This window comes from Periplaneta americana, chromosome 9, assembly GCF_040183065.1.
Source record: "Periplaneta americana isolate PAMFEO1 chromosome 9, P.americana_PAMFEO1_priV1, whole genome shotgun sequence".
Classification (NCBI taxonomy): domain Eukaryota; kingdom Metazoa; phylum Arthropoda; class Insecta; order Blattodea; family Blattidae; genus Periplaneta; species Periplaneta americana.
Window position 1 is genome coordinate 171,672,398 of NC_091125.1, and position 25,499 is coordinate 171,697,896.

Here is a 25,499-nt window from a genome sequence, read left to right on the forward strand (position 1 = left end):
TTATTATTATTATTATTATTATTATTATTATTATTATTATTATTATTATTATCAGTTATCACTATCATCATTACTATCTCTGTTTTCTGGATTTTTTTCTTGTATTAGCTCGATGAGAGCTCTATAGTGTTCTTTCGACTCTGTTGACCCTCTATAGGGCTTTAACTTAATTTGTATTATTTTCATCAGTGTTTGTATTTCTTTTTTGTATTTATATGTGCTATCTGGTAGGATGGAAGAGAAGACCTTATGGCCTTAATCCTGTCAGATTAAATAAATAAATTATTAAATTATTATTGTCGTGATATTGTTACAAAGATTTTACAGAACGTATATATCCAGTACTAAAATAACAAATTTATCAGCATAGAGCTCCATTATGAATAATGTGCACTACACAACAATATAGTATTTGTAGATAGTAAAGCGTGCAATCATAGCCACTACTAATGCATGCGCAGTACACTGCAGCTATCAGACAGTCTCCTCGCGACGAACTTCTAGCAGTCATTTGATGTTGTCTCTCCTTGTGTCTGCTCATGACCGTCGCACTGTGTCTGATTCTGTGTGCACCCGGCCTTACTCTGCTACAATTCAACTGTGGCCAAAATTCTGTTCCTTAGGTTCTGTGACCTCACAAAACGAAGTCCAGGCTTGTGAGGTCAGGAGATCTTGGTGGTCAAGCAATAGGTCTACCACGACCAATCCACCTATCTGAAGAGACATTGTGCAGGAACCCAACGAACATTATGTGTGATATATGCTAGTTGTCCGTTATGCTGCAACCACAAGCATTAAGAAGAGACAAACGGGGGGACAGAAACGTCTCCTCACACCTTTACAAGTCACATACACTAACTAGATGTGCATTTGATTAAATAGTTTTACTGTACCTCGATTCTCTTACATATCAGTCATGTTACAAAATGGCTTTGGTGACTTACGTATCATTGAATATTTGAGCAAGATTGCGTCCTTCCCAAAGACTTTTGATTGATTGTTTTTGTGCGATAATTATAATAATTATTACAACACAATACTACAAAATACACACTGTCAACTATAGTATCACTTGTCACAGCATGCAAGCACGCCGCGTAGTGGCAACAACCATTATTATTTCGCCCACAAATCATGCTGCATATTTTTCAATAATGAAAGTTGAAACACATCTGCATCATACTTGCATTGTAAGTCACACGTGCTTCAAGTTTTCATCGTCAGTGTTTCTTGTTTTGTTGAATATTACCACCTACCAGAAAATTCAACATTTTTTGCATCACTTTTGATGATGATGATGATGATGATGAACAAGTACTCATATCTCGGAAAATATTAATTTTAGGACCCATGTGTATTACACTTTTTTTTGTCTTGTTCTGATGAATGCTACCATTTCTCAAAATACTGAATGCTTATTTTAAACTCTGTATAGTGACTCCAGTCTTCACTCGCTGTTCCTAAGCAATGAGAACAAATGAAGTCAGATGTTAAAGTCTTTAATTTATTATCACTAACATACAGCTATCTGTTTTCTCTGCAGTCCACACCAGTGCAGACGGTGATATCACAGCATTGACAGGAAGTATGACTAGATTTCTCGAATATGAAGATATAAACATTTCAGATTATAATGTTTAAAGCATATAATCTGAAATGTTTATATGCTACATATTCGAGAAATCTAGTCACACTTCCTGTCAATGCTGTGATAAATATACAGAATTTATACGCAAACAAGCTAAGGATAAAACATGGCATCAACCCCTTTGATTTGATTACCTGGTTGGGTTTTTCCGAGGTTTTCCCCAACCAAAAGGCAAATGCCGGGTAATCTTTTGGCGAATTCTCGGACTTCGCCTCATCTCACTACATCTCGCCAAAATATTGTAAAAAATTGCACAAAATTGTAGAAAATTACTAAATTGTAAAACTGTAAAAATTGTAATTGTAATATATTAAAAAAATTTTGACTTGTTCCACATCTTAAAGCTTCATTGCTCATGTATGATCTATGGAATAAAATAAATAAATGAAAAAAAAAAAAAAGAAGAAATCATTTCACAAACACCTTGTAAAATGGCAGTAGCAAAATTTAGACTAATTACAGAACATGATTTAGTAAAACATCTAAACAAATTTGGTATCTATACAAATCCAAATTGTCCCCTATGCAACAAAGAAGAGGAAATGGCTGAAGAACATCTTCAAAGCTGTGAAGCACTATTTGCTGGATCCATCACAGAGAGCTAATGGCTTCATTGTCAGAGCCAAGAATTTGATAATAACATTTCAGATTGAAATAAAAAGTGTTAAGTCTATAACAGTGGCGGCTTCTCAAGGGGGTTGGAGGTTTGTACACCCCCAGTAATGTTCCTAATCTCCCGCCTTTGTTACTTTTAAAAATATAATTTTATTTTATAATTTTCATTCATGACTATCTGCAGCTGGCATCTTATTTTCTACGTCTGCAGGAGCCTCCGAGCCTCTTAGTTTGCAAAGATGTTGAAAACCTAGGGAAGGTAGTTTACAGACATGTTCGGCTAATGCGGGAACAGGGGGTTAGAGGCGTGGTCTACTGCTTTCCTCATTGAGAACGGTTTATCGCACTCCCTGACATGGACACCAACGTCAGTGCAGAAGGAACTAAATTCACTGGGAAAGTATCTGTTTCAACTAGACATTTGTCCGAAGTAATAAACATGGAAAATGTATTCATTCGGCTTGTGCAACGAACAGTCGCATATTTCGCATATTACTTTCTCAATCTACATGCACACAAATGGCACAATACATAAGGGAGCTTGTATTTTGTTTTAAAGTTGTAAGAGTTGTCGTTCTGACAATAAGTGCTGCTATCTCCCGACAGCCTACGAAAGCTGCATTTGAATTTTATGAACGAAAACGTTGCACTTGGTACTTGGTAGCATTCTGATGACGTTTCTGTGCTCAAATGTTTTTCATGAGGGTAAATCGCAATATAGAGAGCTCCGCCCACGACCTCTTCCACTTTTGGACTTTCTGTATAAATAGGTATGCTTGTATTTAGTCATTTTATTTATTAACTGCATATAAATTAGCTTTATATGTATACGCCCTCAGGTATACACGGTTTTAAACCTTAAAGTAAAGTATGTTTAACTCCTCTTCGATATCCATTGTGCACCACCATATTTTCAAACCACCAACCGCCACTGGTCTATAACGTTTCCAGCAACTTGTATGAAATGGGTCATTACTGTTATTAACACATTAATACAAATCCAAGTTCGACCGAAGTCACACTACACGGATTGTGGGCAGAACAATGCTCACTGGAGCCTGCTTGCAAGCTCTGGCTTAGCTTTAAGTAGAACAGATAATAAATGCAGCCTGCAAATGCCAGGGTGTAGCAGAGTATATCAAAACAAATATAAATACTCATAGAATAGGCATCTATTTTTCCCAAGGTCGAGTGTTATCACAGGAACTCCCAGGTAATAAGATCACATGCATTTCGTCCAATACCAGTACAATTTTGTCCACTTTAAGGGGAGACAATGGTATTTTTTTAAACTTTTTTCCTATTTGGTGTAAAATATTAATTTTTTGTATGTGGAGAGCTCATAGCTGTGGCAACTCAACCAAATAAAAATATTCTGAAAAAAAAAATTATTTGGGGGCCCAAATTTGAAAAAAAATATACCCAATGCAGGATTGTACTAAAACCGATATATCTAAACCGTTTTTAAAGATAGGTTCAAACAGTTTTTTGCAATGTATTTGCAAAAGCATGTTCTACAAACTGTCTGTAACAGAATTTTGATATTAGTCCCTACGTTTGTAAAATAAACAATTAAAATTTAATAACAATTTTTCTGATTTCCTTTCTTGCAAACAAACGGACGTATTTTTAAAATTAAATCAATTAACAAAATTCTGTTACAGAGGAAAGTTTCCTAATAGTCTAAAGAATGTGTTCTAAATTTCATGCATGTATCTTTAACAGTTCAGAAATTATATCCATTTTTGTCTGGCAATGTAGCAAAAAAAAATGAAGTTACTGGGTGTGTGATTTAAAAATCCATAGCGCAGGAAGTTTAAAAATGACGTCTCAACATCCGATAAGGGCACAAATACCCACAAAATGTTACGCAATGCATTCCACACATATCAAAGAGTATTTTAAAGAAAAAAAAAAAATTTTGAAAATAATTTAATTTACCGGAAACAATAAAAGTGGGTGAGTGATTTAAAAATCCATAATGCAGGAAGTTTAAAAATGGCGACTCAACATCCGATAAGGGCACAAATACCCACTAAATGTTGTGCTATGCATTCCACACATATCACAGAGTATTTTAAAGATTTTTTTTTTAAATTTACTCATTTTTCACAAAAAAATACCATCCTCTCCTCTTAAACTTCTCTCCATTTTTCTTCATACCCATATAATGTTGGTTAGTTTCAGCTTAGTAGGGGCCATCTTCAGAACTAGTGAGGTCCTTGCAACCAAATAAATATTTTGTCCTCCATAACGCATGTCCACATTAAAGTATTTAACTGACTTCCTTTTCTGCTACTGCTCAATGCCTTAATGCAATCTAAACTTACATTAATGTTTTCTATGTGAATATGTCTCCCTTTTATAAAGATGAAACCAGATCTATCAAACTCAACGCTCACTAAAGCAAATAAATTATACAGGGTTAGTTAAAAGTCCCGCACCACCTAAATAACTTTTGAAGCATACGGTTCAGTGACATGAAACTTGGTATGTGAGGATAACCATATACTAAGAACTCAATAAACATCTTATAATGGTATTACCGAGTTTTTTTTTACTTCCGATCATCTTAATCAGCATGATCCCAGCTAGCTAAGTGGTTACTGGCATTCAATGCATTAACTGAAATATTTTTATTAACATTCTCGATAGCAACATATTTATCTCCATACTGTTCCAACTATCTTCCCTAAAGAAAGAAACGTTATAAACATTGATTTCACCTTAAGGTCCATTCACAATGAAAAGTTTAAATATAACATAAACGTTAACTTAAGAATATAAACGTGACCGTAAAAACAAAAAGTCATACCACCATTCACGATAGGAACACAAACATAACTGCGAAGATACTTGATAACTATGGAAACATAACAATGACGTCATTTTGTTATATTCTGTTGTACACTTCAGCACTTCACGATCGTGTATTGTTTCCAAATCACATATAATAAAAGCATTAGCAATAACGTGAAAGTTTGTAGTTTGCAAACTTTCATATTAACATCTAAAATGTAATGTTAATGTCAGTGTTCATGTTAACTATTGCGAATGACCCCATTTGGTAACCTGACCACAATCTTCTGTGTTTATGTTGCGTTTATGTTTAATTTTCATTGTGAATGGGCTTTTACTCATGATTCATGAGCAGGTATGAAAAGCGAACCAGAAACAGACATATCAATGGACCATTTTTTAAAGAATTGTCTGTGAATCAAAACTTGTGGACAGAATCACTGGGACTGTTACATTTAAGATGATATAATTTAAAACGGATGAAAAATATGAGGGCCAAAAATTATGGAAAAGATATCTATGAACAAAAAATGGTGGACGAATTATTTAGGGCCTCTGAGACTGAATGGTGGGGTTTCATGAAGTTACTGTGAAGTACACATGACGTCTAATGGATTGAAAGTGCTTTTATTTAATTCAGTAACTCAAAAAGATTCCAAACAACATTAATAAGTTTCAATTAACAGCACGACACACGTCATAACAGTATTGAGAAACAATAAATTAGTTTAACAATAACTTTATTATAATAACTGCAATGACTGAAAATGAAAAAAAAAAAAAAAAAAAAAAAAAAAACATGACTGCAATCTTTTTGAGTTACTGGATAACAAGATAAATGATAAATTTAACAATAACTTTATTATGATGACAATGACTGAAATTAAAAAAATAAAACATGAACGCAATCTTTTTGAGTTACTATATTAATTTTAACAATACCATGAGGACGTAGCTGCAATAAGGGCCCATAGCCCCATAGGTTTTTTTCCAGAGAATGCATAAATCGATTCTCTGTAGTTTCTTTGTATTACCCACAAAGTTTCGTTGAGAAATGTTGAACAGTAATGCTGGTAAACCTGTTTATTTTAATATATTTTATATTATGACCTGCACTGTTTTTAAAAATTTCAACTCTATATATCTGAGAACAGCATTTTGGATTATGGGCCCTTATTGCACCTACGTCCTCATTACTTTATTATGATAACAACAATGACTGAAAATAAAAACAGATGAATGCAATCTTTTTGAGTTACTGAATTAACAAGAGAAATGATAAATTTAACAGTAACTTTATTGTATATATTTTTTTAATTTTAGTAGGTTATTTTACGACGCTTTACCAACATCTTATTTATTTATTTAGCGTCTGAATGAGATGAAGGTGATAATGCTGGTGAAATGAGTCCGTGGTCCAGCACTGAAAGTTACCCAGCATTTTCTCATATTAGGTTAAGGGAAAACCACGGAAAAAACCTCAACCAGGTAACTTTCCCCAACTGGGAATCGAACCTGGGCCACATGGTTTTATTATGATAAGAACAATAACTGAAAATAAAAACACACGAACGCAATCTTTTTGAGTTACTGGATTAACAAAAGAAACGATAAATTTAACAATAACTTTATTATGATAACAACAATGACTGAAAAAAAAAATGAACACAATCTTTCTGAGTTATTGGATTAATAAGAGAAACAATAAATTTAATAATAACTTTATTATGATAACAACAATGACTGAAAATAAAAACACACGAACGGAATATTTTGGAGTTAATGGATTAACAAGAAAAAATATAAATTTAAGAACAATGATAGAAAATAAACCACATGAACGCAATCTTCTTGAATTACTGAATTAACAAGAGAAACAAATTTAACAACGAAAACTTTGTTATGATAAGAACGACTGGAAATAAAAACACAAAACGCAATCTTTTTGAATTACTGGATTAACAAGAAAAATGATCAATTTAACAATGACAGAAAATAAAACCACATGAACGTAATCTTTTTGAGTTACTGAATTAACAAGAGAAATGAAAAATTTAACAACAATGGCAGAAAATAAAATCACATGAACGCAGTCTTCTCACTTTTAATTTATTACTTCACAGTAACCTCATGAAACCCTACCATTCATTCTCGTAGCTCCTGTATAAGGAAAGTATGGTACTGCAGGTGATCTGTTTCTTCATCTAGCTTCGGACCAATGTACCTTTCAGACCGTTAAACTGCTGGAGATTCCAGCTGAACCTCCGTAACTATTGATACTGATGCAACAATGCTTGTCATTTATTTCATCATTGTTATGCTCTGCTGTTTGCAGGGGGCATTCAGTATCTGCATGTAAACAATGTGTTACATAACATCTGTAATGCATTTGAGAGAAGGATTCAAAACCTGAAGATAGTAGAAAAATATATGAAATTATGTATGTTCATTTACTTTGAGCACTTGCTTCAAAAGTGGATGTATTTTTTTGGAAGACAAAACAAGTTCATCTTGGAATGAAAGTGATTTCAGGCAGAACTTTCTATGAGCTGTTTTCATTACTTCAGAGTTTGAATCCAGCTCTGTAGTGAACTCAAATGTCATGAAATATTCTGTGTGTATATTCTTTTCTTGTAAGAAATAATGAAAAATGTGGATTATGAACACTAGGAGAAGCGTAATTTGTTGGAAAAACAAAATTAAAAAATAACCTGACATTTAAATAATATACCGGTATACATAAACAAAAAGTAACAATAACTTAGCATAAAACAATGTATAAAACAATGGCATTTAAATCAATAAATATACATATATTAACATATTGAGCATAATTAAATAAGATGCGTCTGCTGTCCATAATTCTCTCTTCCCTCTTGTCAGTTTTCGGCTATTATAATATAGCTCAACATCGATAATATAAACTAATAAAATAACTTGCACTACTTTAAAACATAAATAAAGTGATTTTGTTCAATTGTTTAACTATTAACATATAAATATATGATGAATCATTTGCTGAATAACTAGGCTTTCCATAACTTTCTATTTTTATTTTTTTTTATTTTTAGATTATTCTTCAGGAACTTAAATGAGGTCCCAAAAAAAAAAAAAAACACCCTCACATATTTGATATAACTCAGTCGGATTTTAAGACATTCAGTAAATTTTTTCACCGTTTTACTCACAAAAAACCAATGTACAAATTATCTAGATTAGATTTTTTTATATTTAACCCGAGTACAATAATGCAAGTTTATTAACATGATTAATTATTATTTTATGGTCAGAGATTTGCATATTGGACATTATTTTCACATATACATAGAATATCAAAATTCTAATCTACACAAAGTTTACTTATAGTCTGCTAAAGACGTATTCAAAATTTCATAAAATTACCTTTAGTAGTTTATGAGTTATATCCATTTTTGTCAGAAAATTAAACTTGCAGGAAATCAACAAACAGTGTGCCATTTAAAATCCCAGCGCATAGACCACAGTGCATACTAATGACCTCCAATTGTGCAAGATGGCCAATAAAATAATATGTATTGTGTTCTACACATATCAAAGAACAGTTTTAGGAATAATTTTTTTTGGAAAAATTCCACCTTTTTGTCAAATTTCACCATCCTCTCCCTTTAACATTTCTAAATTCAATACGGTACCTGATTTCATATCGATGGTGTTCAGGTAAAAGGGTTTATCCCACAAAAGAAAAATTTTTCAGAAACAGCCGTAATTAAATTTTAACACAATGTTATTAGTTACTTTATATGAAGGAATGTCAACATAATTGTTAAAAAATATATCTTAACGTTTTGTAATTAAAATTTAACTTATTGCACTAATTACAGCAAAAAAGGTCACATTTAAAAAAAAGGAGGTTTAAGCTCTTTTACCTAAACACCATCGATATTAAAACAGGTATAGAACTTTACCGTGCATCATTTGGAAACCCTAGTTTAACATTGTAACATTCTCTTTTCCATATCTTCACATGAATGCAAGAACTAGGTAACTCAATTTTTCCTATTTTGAGATATTGTCTATTTACTTATTTATTGCACTAAGGAATATGTCTCGTTTTCTTTTACCTATTTGTTATATTGGAAAATAGATGTCGCTGGTATCGTTTGATCAGTTACCTAGATCCTGGATTACATTTTGTGCGATTTTTGCTATGCTATAAAAGAGGTAACTAAAAAACGCAAATTTCGAGTTACCTAGTTCTTGCATTCACGTGACGATATGATGTTATGTTTTCTGAATAGAGATGTCTATTCTATTGACACATTGGAACCATAGTTTAATTGTTCTAAATGTAATGTTCTCTTCCAATAATGTTATGCTTTCTGAATAGAGATGTCTATTCTACTATCACATGGGAACCATAGTTTAATAGTTCTAAATGCAATGTTCTTTTCCACATAATGTTATGCTTTCCGAATACATAATAGACATTCTGCGATCATTTCAGAACTCCAATTTAACATTCTTATTTTTTATATAATTTTATAATTTCCGTGGCAAGAAGGCTATTCCATCATTGTTTAGGAAGTCTTATTTAATGTTCCCTTGAAAGTGGTCCAGCTTAAACCAATAAAAAAAGCTTCCTACGTACCAGAGAGCTGAAGTTTGGTTCTTCACAATCTCATATTCTTCCAGTTCCGAGCAATCTTGACTCCTCTTGTTATAAGTCTCATATATATATTGACCACTCAAACTGTTTATTTTTTAAACCTAATTCTAAATTCTTCAACATGCATATATTTTCTTAACATCTACTGACATAACAATACTTTCAAATATAACCAAAGATACTACGAAAATGGCAAGCAGGTGTCTCTTTCGATACTTCGTGAACTATTGTAAAAATGTGAAAATATTGTAGACAAACAATACATGTCATAAGCAATGGACCTGGAGGAGGTTTTAACAGGTTTCTGCATCTCTAAATCCAACACAATGTTTCAAGAATGTAAGTTGCAAAGTAAGTAAAAACTGCAATATATGAAAATCACCACAGAGAAAATGGGTGATGAAGTCTGGGAAGGCAAGAAATGTACAGGGTTGATAACTAGGTACAGGTGGATGTAGTAGACTGTGGACAGCAAACACAACAACTCACGAATATATTGTTACGAATTCATTCTCTGTGTTATGCAATTTCACGAACCATGGCATATATTTCAGTGAATCAACGGACATTTTCTGTGGAGACGTTTTTTAATACTGGGACCAGAGGTCTGCATCGGACGTTTTCGCTCGAGCGCCAAGTAGTTCATAGCATAATCCGATAGGTAGCGCACATGCATGATGGGTAAAATTGTCGCGAGCGATAAATCCTCGAACGGTATAAGCTGAGCGTTAGACATTCGTTCTTGTTACAGTGATGAACTGTGTAGTAACATAATGGATGTTTATCATTTCAAAACTTTGCAGTGTTTAACTAACCTCTCCATAGTACAACTACAAAACTTGCTTTAAAATGTAATATAAATGTTGTAGGTAAATGTCCCCCCCCCCCACACACAGGAGTGCTTTTGTTTTTGCCACATCTGATAGATGTTATTGGATGTAAATGTAATTATTATAAACGGAGAACACAATCACGATAATGCAAGAACTGTGTCAAGTTTTCTAGTAATAATAATAATAATAATGATAATAATAATAATAATAATAATAATAATAATATTAATAATAATAATAATCTCTAATAATAATCTCTAATAATTAGTGTATCAATCTTTGCGTCTGTAACAGTTGTGCAGCATGATTATTCGTTTTATTATATTTTCTGTGACGTTATCTCTGTACTAATATTGTTATTAATTTACTGCTATATAATAATATTTTGTAAAACGTTTCTACATTGTCGCAGTATATAGGCGGAACACTATGTATGGACCTGTCATATTATATATGTGGTAAATCAAATACTGAATAATTATTAATTAGTAATAATAACTGTATATCGAAGTTTTTCATACTATTTTATTTATAACTTCATGTTACTGTTTTGGTACATTCCATTGACTGTTCCATTAGACGTTTGTCATAAACGCAGAAAATAAAGCCTTATTTTTACCATGTGAGCAAAACATGTGCATCTTATCTGTCACCTTCCATACAAGATAAGACATGTCGGTGAGATGACCTTGTACTGTGCTTCTATTTATTACGAGCGTATCACGACCGATCGTATCTCACTCGAGCGTGCAACATTCGACCGAGTTCAAGCGAGCGATTTAACTCCAATGCAGCACTCTGACTGGGACCATTGTGCAGAGAAAAAGAAATTTCATAACTTGAGTTTCGAGTTCCAAGACATGGAAGGTTAGCCAAACAGGAAATGATTTTAAAATGGATTAGCAATTTTCGTGTTCATAGCAGTGTTAATTCATTATTTCATGGCAGTATTACACGTTCTCAGCAATGAGACAGTCTCTGGCGTTGGATGTTCAGAGAACGATTCTTAGAAGAACTGCACAGACTCTCTTTGAACAAGATGATGCAATAGCATATACCGCAAGAGAAAGCTTGACTACTATCAGAACCATGTCTGACTCATTTCAAGATTTGGGGACATCACTTGGCCAGCAAGATCTCCGGATCTGAGTATAAGGGAATATTTACAGTCCGAAGTTCTCCAGAATTGTCAGCATACTACAGAAGTGCTTAAGACCATATACGGGAATAAATAATAAACATTTATTGACAGATACTACAGAGTGTAATGCAGATTAGAGAAATGTTTAAATTGTAATCATTTAACTCAAGTTGTTTCCAAAAAATGAACAAGATAACTAAATTGCACACTTCAAATTTTGTTTTTCTCTTTGTTTGCACTACTATGGTCTTAAGGTAAGCATTCACTACATCGTATTACACTCATTGGATGAATCGCATGGATCGGAAAAAGACTGTCTTTGCTGTAATTGTTATGTAACCGCGTTCACTACATCGTATTGCACGCATCGCCTCTCGGCAAATCCGTCCACGTTTCTCGGATAGGCAACTTTTCCGATGCGTGCGATCATGGCCTTCTTTAATAAATCAATTTTAATTGATCAACTGTTACTATTATGTTGTGCCATGTTCAGTGTCGCGCCAAAATGGCAGACAGAAAACTTATTTCGCGTGTAGAAAATTGCGAAGAATTATATAATTTGAGGCGTTCCCATTACAGTAATCAAGTCGTTTCTTATTATATTATCTAACCAATATTTCTTTCGTTTCTTCCTCTTCAATTAGGACGCATGAAGCAATTACAAATTCTTATTCGCTAACAGCCATAATTAATAGATCTAACCTCAACTCCTCTGTTTTCAGCAATGTCAATATCGTACGACGTCATGTTTCAAACAGCTGATAGGGAATCCGATGAGGCGATGAGGTGGAGCCGTTGCAGTGAACGCACTGCACTTAAAATATGCGTTGCGTGCGATTTGTACGAGGAGTGCGAAACGATGTAGTGAACGCTTACCTTTACAGATCACCCGTACTCAGAGACTAACCCTATATAAGGAAAAGCAGAAAGAGAGACAGATGAAGGAAAAGTGATAAAAGCAAAGAAAAAACAGAAAGACTACAAAGAAAAGAGAAGGAGAAGAGAAGCATAAAAGAAGAGAGAAGACAAAGGAAGATGAGTGAGTAGGACAAGGAGAAGAAAGGTGCACTAAATAGGAAGAGGAATACGAGGAGAAAGAAACATATGAGTAAAAGGAAAAGGAAAATAAAAGAGGATGAGGAATAGGAAGAGAATAAGATGAAATCATGAAACATAAGGCGAAAAATTAAAATGCTAAGAGTCTTATGTAATAGAGTCTTTGATTTCGTCATGAGGCATCGAGATTAGAGACACATGTGCCATGCTTTACCTAGGAAGCTCAGCAGACTGGCATCGTTACTGTTATCTCATCAGTACCTGCGCCCTCGTACACGAGGCAATTCAAATCCTGACATGCTGTGTTCTGACGGGTGAAGACTTATATCTGCCAACAAAGAGAAAACCAATTACTGGAGTAGAAATGCGAGGAAGACGCATGGAATGCAAGTGAAATGGTGTAGTAGACTTTTGTCTTTGAGCACGATATTCATGTTGATTAGATTATTTTATTTGATTCCTGTGGCAGTAAGTTAGTAAACTATGCATGCATGCATGATGTATGTATGTATGTATGTATGTATGGGAAATTCCTATCCTGCACAGGCGGCTTGCCAAACAATCAAGATCAACTTGAACATTGCAACGTGGTCCTTGGGAATTTTTACAGAATAAAAATGGAGGTCCATTATTAGATGGTTGTAAAATTTCATTGCCCATTTTAACCACAAAGTCTGCTGTTTCATTTTCCTATACAGTAGAACTTGGTTACAGCGACCTTGTTTTGTGTGACACCTCGCCTATAACGTCAAATATTCTGTGGTCCCAACTAATTCCCCATAAGACATATGTTTTCCTACCTTGCTTAATACGACAAACGTATATGCGTCTACCTCGCATATAACGTCATTTTCAACGTCAGTTTGGAATAAGATTTTCTAAGAACCAAAGTATCTTAAGAAATATTTTGTTGAAATCTGACCCTGACAAATTCTTTACAGTCTCCTTCTGTCATAGACCTCTGGAATGCAGACGGATTCCCCATCCCATTGTAACCTGCCCGAATTCATGCGGTATTAGATCAGTTTCGACAGGAAGTTGTCACTAGGTGCACGCATTTTAACGCAGTATGGGCACTAAAAGAAGTGAGTGACGCTTTAGAAGTCATTAGAATTATGAACATTTCTATGAAGCTAGGGGAGGAAGCAGTGAAATTGCAACTGAAATTATGAACAGAGAACGTAATTTAGCCCTAGAAAGTGTGTATTGGGCAAGTAGAAGACAACAGAGTAAAATGACTGATTACTTCACTTCTAAGTAAAGTAGTTTGGTGAGTACTGAACAAACTGTTTTAATACAGAATACTGTATTTATAATTGTAGGCCTACGTGTATTTTATTATGTTCATTGTAGGCTTAAAAGTCAATACATAAATCTAAAATAAGTCTAATTAAGTTTGTTTTTTATTTTCCACCTCACTAGATTGAGAATGTGAATCTCGGTTACTACGACACTCGTTTATAACAACATAATTTTTAAGGTCCCTTGGATGTTGTTATAACCAAGTTCTACTGTATATGTATCACAATTAGAAGGAGTCCACTATTAACTAATTTTTTTCTGTAGTTTAGTTAGGTAATAGATAATTTTCTTACAATCCTGAATTTTAGCCCCTTTTGTAAACTGTTGTGAAATTATAGTTTGTACTTCTGCCCTTCATTCTGACAATATGACAGCATTTTGGAATTTATTTAATCTATAGAAGAGGTTTTGCAAAGATATATAAATAGTAGTAACTTTTTACAAATTTCTTGCATATTCTCCTACAGAATGGTAAAATGAAAAGAGAGGAGATATGTTCCTCCAGCTCCTGGTCCTCTTGACTGTGATATAAGGGACCCATTTGTACAAATCACGTGGGTATCTTGTCTCAATTGTTTCTATAGTCAGGGTCTTTAAAATTAGTTATCTGTTTAAGATTTTTTAACATCTTCCATGGTGGCCAAACTGCAATCTTATGAATGATATTTAATGGATTGTCTTTCATTACTAAATTTTCTTTCGTTTGAAGTCTACTTAAGTTAAGTCTTTTTTTTAATTTCCTGTACTAAGTTTATAGAAATTTTAAGTTATAATCAGTCTTCTTAATGTATCCAGCTGTTTGCTGACAACATAAAGTCCACTATAGTTCACTGTAGTCTATTCAGTTGTTGAATAATTTCAAGGAAAAATTGTTCCGGAGCCGGGTATCGATCCCGGGACCTTTTGCTTAGCGCGTGAACGCTCTACCGACCGAGCTACACCAGGAGGTACATTAACAGAAAGCCACAAATTAAGTCACACAGTATTGTGTGCACTCATAGTTGAGATCTGGCGTCTTGTCAGCTCATTTGAGTTGTGTGGATACAAAAGGAATAATTGTGACGGTGTCGTGTATAGTTCCTGGGGTAGCTCAGTCGGTAGAGCATTCGCGTGCTAAGCGAAGGGTCCCGGGATCGATACCTGGCTCCGGAACAATTTTTCCTTGAAATTATTCAAACCTGCTTTACAGGGAGCTACTACCGGAAAGCCAGATTTGTATAATACATTCGTTACTGGAGGTATGTTAACAGAAAGCCACAATTTAAAGTCACACAGTATTTGTGTGCACTCACAGTTGAGTTCTGGCGTCTTGTCAGCTCATGTGAGTTGTGTGGATACAAAAGGAAAAATTGTGACGTTGTCGTGTATAGTTCCTGGGGTAGCTCAGTCGGTAGAGCATTCGCGCGCTAAGCGAAGGGTCCCGGGATCGATACTCAGCTCCGGAACAATTTTTCCTTGAAATTATTCAAACCTGCTTTACAGGGAGCTACTACCTGAAAGCCAGATTTATATTCAGTTGTTGTTTTTCACGAGAAATGAGGGATATTTTGATCGGTGTTCATTATAGATGCCTGTTGCTAGTAGCCAGAGTTGGGGTGTAGTCAATATATACGGCAGGGCTGTATTGTTTAAGCTAACAAGTAACAAAGAGGTACCCACATAAGCTGCATTAACGCCAACGCAGTCCCACTATATTTTTCACTGCTTATGATACATGGAAATTCTCTGGAGGTAAAATAGTCCCTCAATCAGATCTCCGGGTAGGGACTGCACTGAGAGATTCCAAGAATCGTACTAAAGTACTTATTTTGAACCCCAAAAGTCACACCGTCCAGTCAATCAGAGCCAAGTTTAATATTGAAAAGAACCATATAATGAGACAAAGAGGCAGATATAATACCAAAAGGATTGAAGTATGGTGTCAGTCCAATGCAGAAGCAAAATCAATTCTCTGTAATATAAAAAATGAGGCTAAAAAGAATAAATTCCATGTCTCATTGGGTAGTACATTTAAAGACCGAGAATTAAAACGAAAAGACAACATTAACGAAAAAGATATAGACACTCTAAAAATTTTACAATGGAACTCTAGGTCTTTAAGAAATAAAATGGATTTATTAAAGCAAGAAGTTCAGGACAAAAAGCCTTCTATAATATGCATACAAGAATCTTTTCAGATTACTGATATTTTTAAATTTTACAAATTTGCTGACTACAAAATTTTTAATCTGTTTCATGAAGATAGAGGGGTGGAGGTGTTGTTACCATGATCCACAACTCCATTCATGTAATTGAATCTAAACACCAATTTAAAGACCAAATTAAATACATTAGGACAAAATTATATGACTTCAAAATAACATTTCATTTTCACTTGTCAATGTATTGTGACGGCCACGTGAGATTCGATCTCACGACCAGTGGAGGAAGGGCTAAGTCGGCCGTGATTCAGGCAGGTTGCGCGCGCATCTGCTTCCTGGGGCATGTGCTATGGCGGAGAGAAGAGAGGGGAGAGAGCGACCGTGGCATAGAGGAGAGATATCCAGATAATTCGAGAGAGCTATCTCTGGACACCCGTAGAAATTCCTCGTAATTATGATTTAGTTATAAAAGAAGAAACGCGAGTGAACTTGAGCAGTTTTAGTTAGTTGCAGTGTTGTAGTCAGTGAACAGCAAGCCAGCCAGTCTTGTGTAGCAGTGAAGCCAGCTTCGAGACCGGAGTCCGACTTGAGTGTGTCTGCAGCTGTGTGAGCATTTGAAGCCCTGAGTTCGAGTGCAGTGGACCGCAGTTGGGGGACCTGAGTTCGAAGTTCAGTGTACTGTCTCTGAAGGTCCGGGGTTCGAGATACTGTGAACTCGAGTGACTGAGCTAGAAGAGCTAGCCAAGGCAAACGAACTGTGAACTGAGAGCTGACAGTTGATTTGTAAATAGTGCTTTGTGAACATTAGTTAAGATTAACAGTTCATTGTTGTCCTCAATAATCCAAGTAAACTGTCATTGTCGTGTGTGGAGTGCAAATCCCATTGTTGACGGGAGCAGAATTAAACTGTAGAAAGTGATTATTGTTGCTTTAAATAAAAGTTACATTCTCGTTTCGTTTTAAAAAGTTACAGTATATATACCTCCAGGCCTAAAGCTAGTAATGGATGATATAGAACAATTGATCCCATCTGTTAAGTTATAAGAGTTTCTACAAATGCAACTACTGTAAACAAAACAGCACACTACTTAAAAAGTGTATGCAAAGAATCTGTAGTGTTTAATCAGTGTATATTAAGCACAACAATTCTAAATGTTATACAAATTACGAAGCTGTTAAATACAAATAATATCAACTTTTAAGACACTTGCAATAAGCAGAGAAAATGTTACAAATGCGCTAGCATTGAATAAATGCCGATATTTTGAAATAAGCTCACCTGAAAAATCGTCAAGTGAGAGAATTTCGTCTGAAAGTGAAGACAGAAGAACAGAAAAGATTATGTTGAAAGTAGTATTGTAATTTCACTGACACACAACACAATACTAGTTAACTCAGAGTGTGAAAAAAGATGACACATACTTTCTAATGATCCTGTTCCTTTATCACGTTGCAAATTATATTACTGCCCACAGATTATTTTCTTGAACTATTATTATTGCACGCATTACCTTCTCCTCACATCGGCACCCTAATAGATAGTACATCCTTTAAAATCGCTCAATGATATCATTAAAAGATCTCTGACTTCTTGTGGCATCCCGTCTCTTTTGGAACCACCAGGTATTAGTCGCGCGGATGGTAAACGGCCCGATGGTCTCACCTTAATTCCATGGTCTAGAGGAAAATCTTTAATTTGGGAGTCCACTTGCGTTGACACTCTAGCTCCATCTCACTTACCGAATACCTCCAGATGCACAGCATCTGCTGCTGAATTAGCCGTCAAGAAGAAAGTCAATAAATATGCTCATCTTTTAGACAATTATATCTTTGTCACATTTGATGTGGAGACCTTCGGTCCTTGGAGTCGTGACGCTAAAGTTTTGGTATCTCAAATCGGCCAAATTTTGATCTCCATTACTGGTGATCGCCGTTGCACTACTTATTTGCGTCAACGCTTAAGTATTGCTATTCAACGCGGAAATGCAATGAGCGTTTTGGATACTCTTCCAGAGTCCAGCCCTTTGGACGAACTTTTTCTCCTGTAAAATTTATTATCTCTATGTAAATGTTTATATTTAGTTTTTATATATGTGTAATTGTAACGGTGAAAATACTGTTAATCAAATAATTTTTTATTTATTTTTTGTTTTCATACGTGTATATTATTTTTGGGTGTGTTTTTTGTAAGTAATTTTATGAGGTTGTTATTGATATGCTGATAAATTTATTGAAAAAGACAGCACTACACACGCATAAAAATAAGATGGGAACCTTCATTTTCTGGATTGCACATACAAACCACAAGAAGTATTCTTTACAACCCCAAACTTCCACTTATTTGATGTAGATTGTACTACTAAAATACACAGTGTCTCTCATAACATTCAGAACACTCCCATAACAACCATATTTTAATGTATCTAATTTCTAGTTACCGGTATGTACAGTAAGGGACAGTAAAAAATGTTTCAAGATCTGTAGTGCCATTCATAAGGGGCTACAATTTTAATTTCACCTCAGCATAGATATGTAATATTTAAACAGAAAAGCGAACCGAATATCTCGTCAAAATATGACCGAAAACTTTCGGCTCGGAGCATGCGCAGTGTGACATTCTTTGACGTAGAAAAAACTCGAGTCACTCAACTACGGTATGCACCAAAATAAACAGCACTGAAATTATCACTCATCTGCTGTCCACGTTTCCCTAGTAACGAAGTATTTATTTATTGTATTTTTTTTTTATTGTGCTTCCTCAAATTAGAGGCTGCCATTAGACAAAGCATACAAAACAATATAAATGATGAAAGATAACAGAGTAAGGAAAAAAAAGTAAACAAGTAGATTAGAAATAATTCAGATGTAGATGCTATTCAAACAGACTTGAATAAAATTTGTAACTGGGCGTTAATGCATAGGATGAAAATAAATGATTCTAAAAGTAAATCTATAACATTTTGTAAAACCCGAAAGGAAACTAGTCTTAATTACTAATTCAGTGGTGTTCTAATTCCGCAAGAACAATGTTGTAAATACCTAGGAGTGTATTTAAACTCCAAACTTTCTTGGGGAGAGCATGTTGATAATGTTACGTTTAAAGCATGGAGGGCACTTCACTTTATTATGAGAATCTTGAGAAAGGCTAGCCCCAAATCGAGGGAAATAGCATATCTAACGTTAGTGCGACTGTTAATGGAATACAGAACTACATGTTGGGATCCCTATAGAATATATCAGATAAATTCCTTAGAAAGAATCCAGTATAGGGCAGCTAAATTTGTTAAAGGTAAAAGAGAAGATGGAAATGATACGATAAAAGAACTTAAATGGGAAACTTTGGAAAACAGACGTAGGAAAACTAGAATAACATCATTGTATAGAGCACATCTAGGTCAGAAAGCATGGTTAGACATAACGGCTCGGTTAGAAAAGCCAACGTACTATGGTAGGAACGATCATGATTTTAAAATCAAATGTAGGAAACAGAAAACAGATGTAGATTTTTAAATAGAACTATAAACGATTGGAATGACCTACCTGCAGCAGTCTTTGAGGGCTGTCCTTCCTTAAGGAGATTCAAGAATAACTTAAAAAGTTGTGTATAAAGTGCAAATTAAGATTAAGGTGACATTTAACATTTAATTTTTTAAGGTAACATGTATTTATTTAGCCTGACGAGTTTACTTACTTGGTTTGAATTGTAAATTATTTAAAAATAGCATGTAAGAGGGTCTTAGACTAGAAATGTTTAGTTTAAATGTAGTTCTGTTTATAAGTATGCATAAGGGTGTAATTGTTTGTCTTATTTGAACTGTTGTATCAGTGAAGCGAGGTGAGTCAGTGAAGTTACGGTTTTACAGTGCAGTGAACAGTTCCGATCAGTGATAATTTATAGCGTCAATGAAATGTGTTCTATAGTGTCAGTGAAATGTGTTACAGAGTGTCAGTGAAATGTGTGCTAAAGTGTCAGTGAAATGCGTCATAGTGCCACTACAGTGAGTGAGATGAGAGTAAAGTGAAATACTATTGAAACTTAAGTAGGGCCTATACATAATTATGTAGGTTGTATTGTAAAATTAGGTATTTTATTTATGTTTTATTATTAATTGTAATTATTATGTTAAATTGTATTGTGTATTCTTATTGTATTGTGTATTCTTATTGTATTGTGTATATAATTGTATTGTGTCTTGCTTATCATTTTATTGTGTATTGTTTATATTGTGTATACCACTGCCACCGGGTGTTTGCCCACTTGCAGTGTAAATAAATACATATAAGTACACAAACAAACAAACAAACAAACAATGACAATTTACAGAATAAAAAAAGTTACAAGTAAAGAAGCAATGAAAGCTAATAAGAGAAATAAAAACGATAATGTTGCGTTAGTTTTTTCAGTACACTGAATTAGAGTCCATATAGGTGGTTTCGTAAAAGTTTGACTGACTCTAATTATGAGGAGGGCTAGTTCATTCAGAAACGATTTGTGCAGTCCTAGGGTCTTACAGAATTGAGAAGTGAAGTTAGGTATTGTTCCTCTTGCTCCAAACATCAATCCCGTAACACTGATATCGTGAAGTTGGTATTTATCTTTATAATATGGGATGGTTGGAACGTAGATTGCTCGTTTCTCCTCGTGTACGTCTTCAGGCTGTCCTTTATACGTTTCAAACCTGATGGTGGGGTCGATTATCATACCCTGAGACAGGGATTCACTAATGGCGATTATGTCAATTCATCTGTTACTGTCATTGTCGGCAGTTCCATGGACTTCTTCATAGATGGTGTATTTTAGTTTTCTAAGGGCATCAGCCAGTTTAGTTCTAATGTCACACTGCGCATGCTCTGAGCCGAAAGTTTTCGATCATATTTTGTAACAAATTGTGAATTCAGTCTTATGTTGATTTCTGCAATTATGGTTTTCACAACAGAGAAGAAGGTGTTTATCGTCGAACATTATTTCCAGTCATACAGAGTGGAATTTCAGAATGGGCCGAGCTTGTGCCATGTTAAAGAGCAGTACCAGGAGCGATTTAACAATGCAGCATCAGTTTTATGTCGCCTTGGATGTCATAATGACTTATCTTGATTTTTCAGAGTATGTTTGTAATTTCAGCACAGACTGAGATCCTTACTTAGGCTGAATGAATGTTGTTGTTGTTGTTTTCTAATGCCAGGCGTTTGACAATAAAGTCATTTGACCTCTTGCACTCCAATATTTTTCAAAGATATTATCATGACCAGCCACTGAAGCACAGATTTTGAGGTGTTCCAAATCCATTTCTTGGTTTGAGTTGCACAATGGGCAGTTAGGGGACTGATATATTCCAATTCTATGCAGGTGTTTGGCCAAACAATCATGGCCTGTTGCCAATCTAAATGCAGCTACAGACGATTTTCGTGGTAAATCGGTAATTAACTGTGGATTCATATTGGAGTGAGAATGGCAAGTTGTAGCCAATTTAAGTGAACACCATATTTTTTAACGTTTTGGTGGCTACTTCATCCACACACAACCCCCAGAATGTCTGGAGGACCACACCTGCTGTTGGTCGACGGGTCCATTGGACCTAGCTGGGAGATCTTGTTGATCACCAGCTTTCCCTCCTTAAGCCACTGGAGGATGATTTTAGTGCCATAGCAGGTCAGCACTAGGAACAGAAAAGTAGAAAGAGGAGGAAGGAAAGTGAAATGAACCCCTGGGCCTCGAATGCTCTAATGCCGTCGGGGTTGAAGAAAGTAAGAGTTCAGTCAGAGGACTGGATAGGAAAGGGTAAAGAGGGAATTAGGTATTGAATAGAGGAAAATTATACCAAATTCAGTCATTAACTCATCAAGCTGACCAGTGCTAATTGATGAATAGCCCCTCCCTTTAGTTCAGCTCGTAAAATTATGCTCACTAACAGCTGCACCACGGGAAGGTAGGGATGGGACATTGGGTATTTGTCCAGGTTGGTTCCTTAAAGCCTTCAATGGGAAGGATTAATGGCTCTCCCCCCTGTATCCGACAGATACCCTTTTGAATGAATGTATCCTCTATAAATTAACAATTACAAACCCCAGTGGTAATAAGAAAATATAGCAAGTGACTGTAAGATAGCAATTAAAGAGGAAGGCAACTCACCTGACGTGCTGCTCGGGTGTTGTGGGGAATACAGGTCTCTGTGACTGCCCCTGCTTCTTGAGACCTGAAACAGCAAAGTTATGATCACCATCTACTAAAGAATTTGTAAGTTTCCATCTACTCAACACGTCACACTAAATTTAATTAATCTCATAAAATTTTCAATAACTCTTCATATAAAGTCAAGTCATCACCTTAATGATAATACACATTACTTACTTACTTACTTACAAATGGCTTTTAAGGAACCCGAAGGTTCATTGCCGCCCTCACATAAGCCCGCCAGCGGTCCCTATCCTGAGCAAGATTAATCCAGTTTCTATCATCATACCCCACCTCCCTCAAATCCATTTTAATATTATCCTCCCATCTACGTCTCGGCCTTCCTAAAGGTCTTTTTCCCTCCAGTCTCCCAACTAACACTCTATATGCATTTCTGGATTCGCCCATACGTGCTACATGCCCTGCCCATCTCAAACGTCTGGATTTAATGTTCCTAATTATGTCAGGTGAAGGATACAATGCGTGCAGTTCTGTGTTGTGTAACTTTCTCCATTCTCCTGTAACTTCATCCCGCTTAGCCCCAAATATTTTCCTAAGCACCTTATTCTCAAACACCCTTAACCTATGTTCCTCTCTCAGAGTGAGAGTCCAAGTTTCACAACCATACAGAAGAACCGGTAATATAACTGTTTTATAAACTCTAACTTTCAGATTTTTGGACAGCAGATTGGATGATAAGAGCTTCTCAACCGAATAATAACACGCATTTCCCATATTTATTCTGCGTTTAATTTCCTCCCGAGTGTCATTTATATTTGTTACTGTTGCTCCAAGATATTTGAATTTTTCCACCTCTTCGAAGGATAAATCTCCAATTTTTATATTTCCAATTTCGTACAATATTCTGGTCACGAGACATAAACATTATTTAATTTAATTACATAACTCTATTACTTCCATTTTAGATTGAAGAGCATCACCGCTCATAATGCATGTTCAAGTGTATGCTGCAAATCATCATAAGACAACCTAATATTGAAATATATCGTCGGATACAAATGATATCCATAACAACTTTGAATAATTAAACTCAAGGCACCTCAGTCTGTATATTACGACGTACATACATTAGAAGGTGAAAAGACGTACAGTAGTGATAAAACAAGAATACGGGCACGAACAAATCAATTAACATGGTTCAAAGACTGTAATGCATCTCTTCACACAATATAGTATATAGATTTCATTTTATTTTTTATTATTTTTATCGGTGAAGACCTGCAAACATATTTGTATAAGTATTGTAATCACACATGTGCTTTTTAATCATTTGACAGTAGGGTGTAGTCACACAAGAAAGACACATTTATGTCCTAATTATGTCGGTTTTTATTATGTTTTTATCATATTGTATGCTTATTAATATATATTGTATTTTGGTTTGTAGAGACATATGTACCTGTTAGTGATGATATTGCTATACAGAATGTTGTATCTGATGATGTTGGTATGAAACCGACGAAAACGTTCATACAATATTAAATCATGTAATGTAAGGACTTGCACCTTACATATATTAATAGTAAAGTCATTGACTGAAAATAAATATTCGTATTAAAGAATGTCAGTTACAAGGTACACTGCCACCATCACAGTCATCCTCTCCCTTCTTCTCCATAGTTATTGTTATTAATAATCATTATCAATTTCGATCTTCAGTGATCAATAGTTATCATCAAGCACCAATCATGTCAATAATCCAAGGCTTGAAATGGACGTTTTCACACACTGGAATGCTCTGTCATTTTCGTGGAGACTGACTGAGTGACGAAATTAATGGCTAATGAGATGACGCCAAGTATTACCATAAAAGTTTCGGAAATTTTCATTCCTTTATCATACTTACACAGACGGAAACCACTTCCAGTAATCACTTCATTCAGCCGAAAAAAAAAAAAATATATATATATATATACTGGGTGTTCATTTCAAAGTGTGTCATGACGTCACTGTTGATGAGTCAGCGATTTGAAGCGAGTTTCAGCTTTTGTGTCAGAGAAGTTGCCTATTAATCAAGGCATTCAATCTGAACTTGAGAATGTGTACGGTATAACTTCAACATCGTAGCAACAGATGGCGGTCTGTACGGTCTGTGTGCTACCATAACCTCTTTCGAACTGTTTTTGCGCGGGCAAGTCGTACGCAGGGTATTTGTTGTCATCGGTTGCGTACGGCAACATTCCACAACATAAATCAAATGCTCCGTGTCCATGTTGACCGTCGAAGTTAATGTCAACAAATACGTAAGTAATCGTCTTAACTCTCTCCACATATACCGACAGTAAGAAAAAAACTCACCTCAGTACATGTTTCGAAACAGTTCACATTCCTGCCACTACCAGTGTTACCGTACGTATCGGTAAGTACTCTTCTGAATGAACGCCGTACTTGCTAGGGAACTTCTCTGGAACATAAGTAATACGCCTCTGCGGAAGTGTAGGAAGATTGAATTCTCTAGGCTCATCGGCTAGCCACATGACGGCATACAGCTTTCCCCAAAGACTTTCTTACATTTCTTTATTTATTTACGTTCAATTTACATTTCACTACACATTATTTACAGATTTTGTTCAAAATGGAGGCCCTGTTTCTCGATACACAATTAACAACATTTAGACACTGATTTACAGATGGCAGAACATAACTCACGATTTTCATCGATTTTCACGAATGACTGTTCGATCTGTCGCAACTGATGCAGATCCTGCGGTTTCTGAGCAAAAACATCATTTTTCGGGATACCCCACAGCATGATTTGGGTGGTCATTCTGTTGTGCCATTCCATTCATGGAATTGCTGTTCAAGAAGTTCGTCACTCCTACACCAAAATGAGGTGGTGCTCCATCCTATTGTCATATCAACTGCATATCGGCAAAACGAGGACCATATTCAAGACATGGCATCGGAAAAACAGTTGATGCACGAACATGGTTGCCAATTCATCACTTATTACATCAGATATTCGTTTAAGTTATGACATCTGTATATGTGTACAAGATGGAACCTAACAACGAATGTTGGGGAAAGCGACTTTTGATCCACCTTGTATATTTAACAAAATGCGCACATCTTTAATAATTTATTTCTATGCGTATTTTATTGCTAGTGAAAGACAATGATTTCCGA

The 25,499-nt window shown here is 35.2% G+C and overlaps 1 protein-coding gene across 3 annotated transcripts in view; it reads right to left on the reverse strand.

Annotated features, from left to right (window-relative positions):
• Positions 1-8,668: 8,668 nt before the first annotated feature.
• LOC138706743 (transmembrane channel-like protein 7) overlaps positions 8,669-25,499 on the reverse strand; it is an 86,308-nt gene continuing 69,477 nt past the window's right edge. For 2 of the 3 annotated variants that reach the window (XM_069836384.1, XM_069836382.1), the window contains exons 22-24: positions 22,311-22,374; positions 17,460-17,489; positions 8,669-13,065 (exon numbers count right to left, since the gene is read on the reverse strand). In XM_069836384.1, the coding sequence (XP_069692485.1) occupies positions 12,992-13,065; positions 17,460-17,489; positions 22,311-22,374 (168 nt within the window). In that variant the 3' untranslated portion in view covers positions 8,669-12,991. The remainder of the gene's footprint in view (positions 13,066-17,459; positions 17,490-22,310; positions 22,375-25,499) is intronic. The other variant, XM_069836383.1, reaches the window with a different exon arrangement.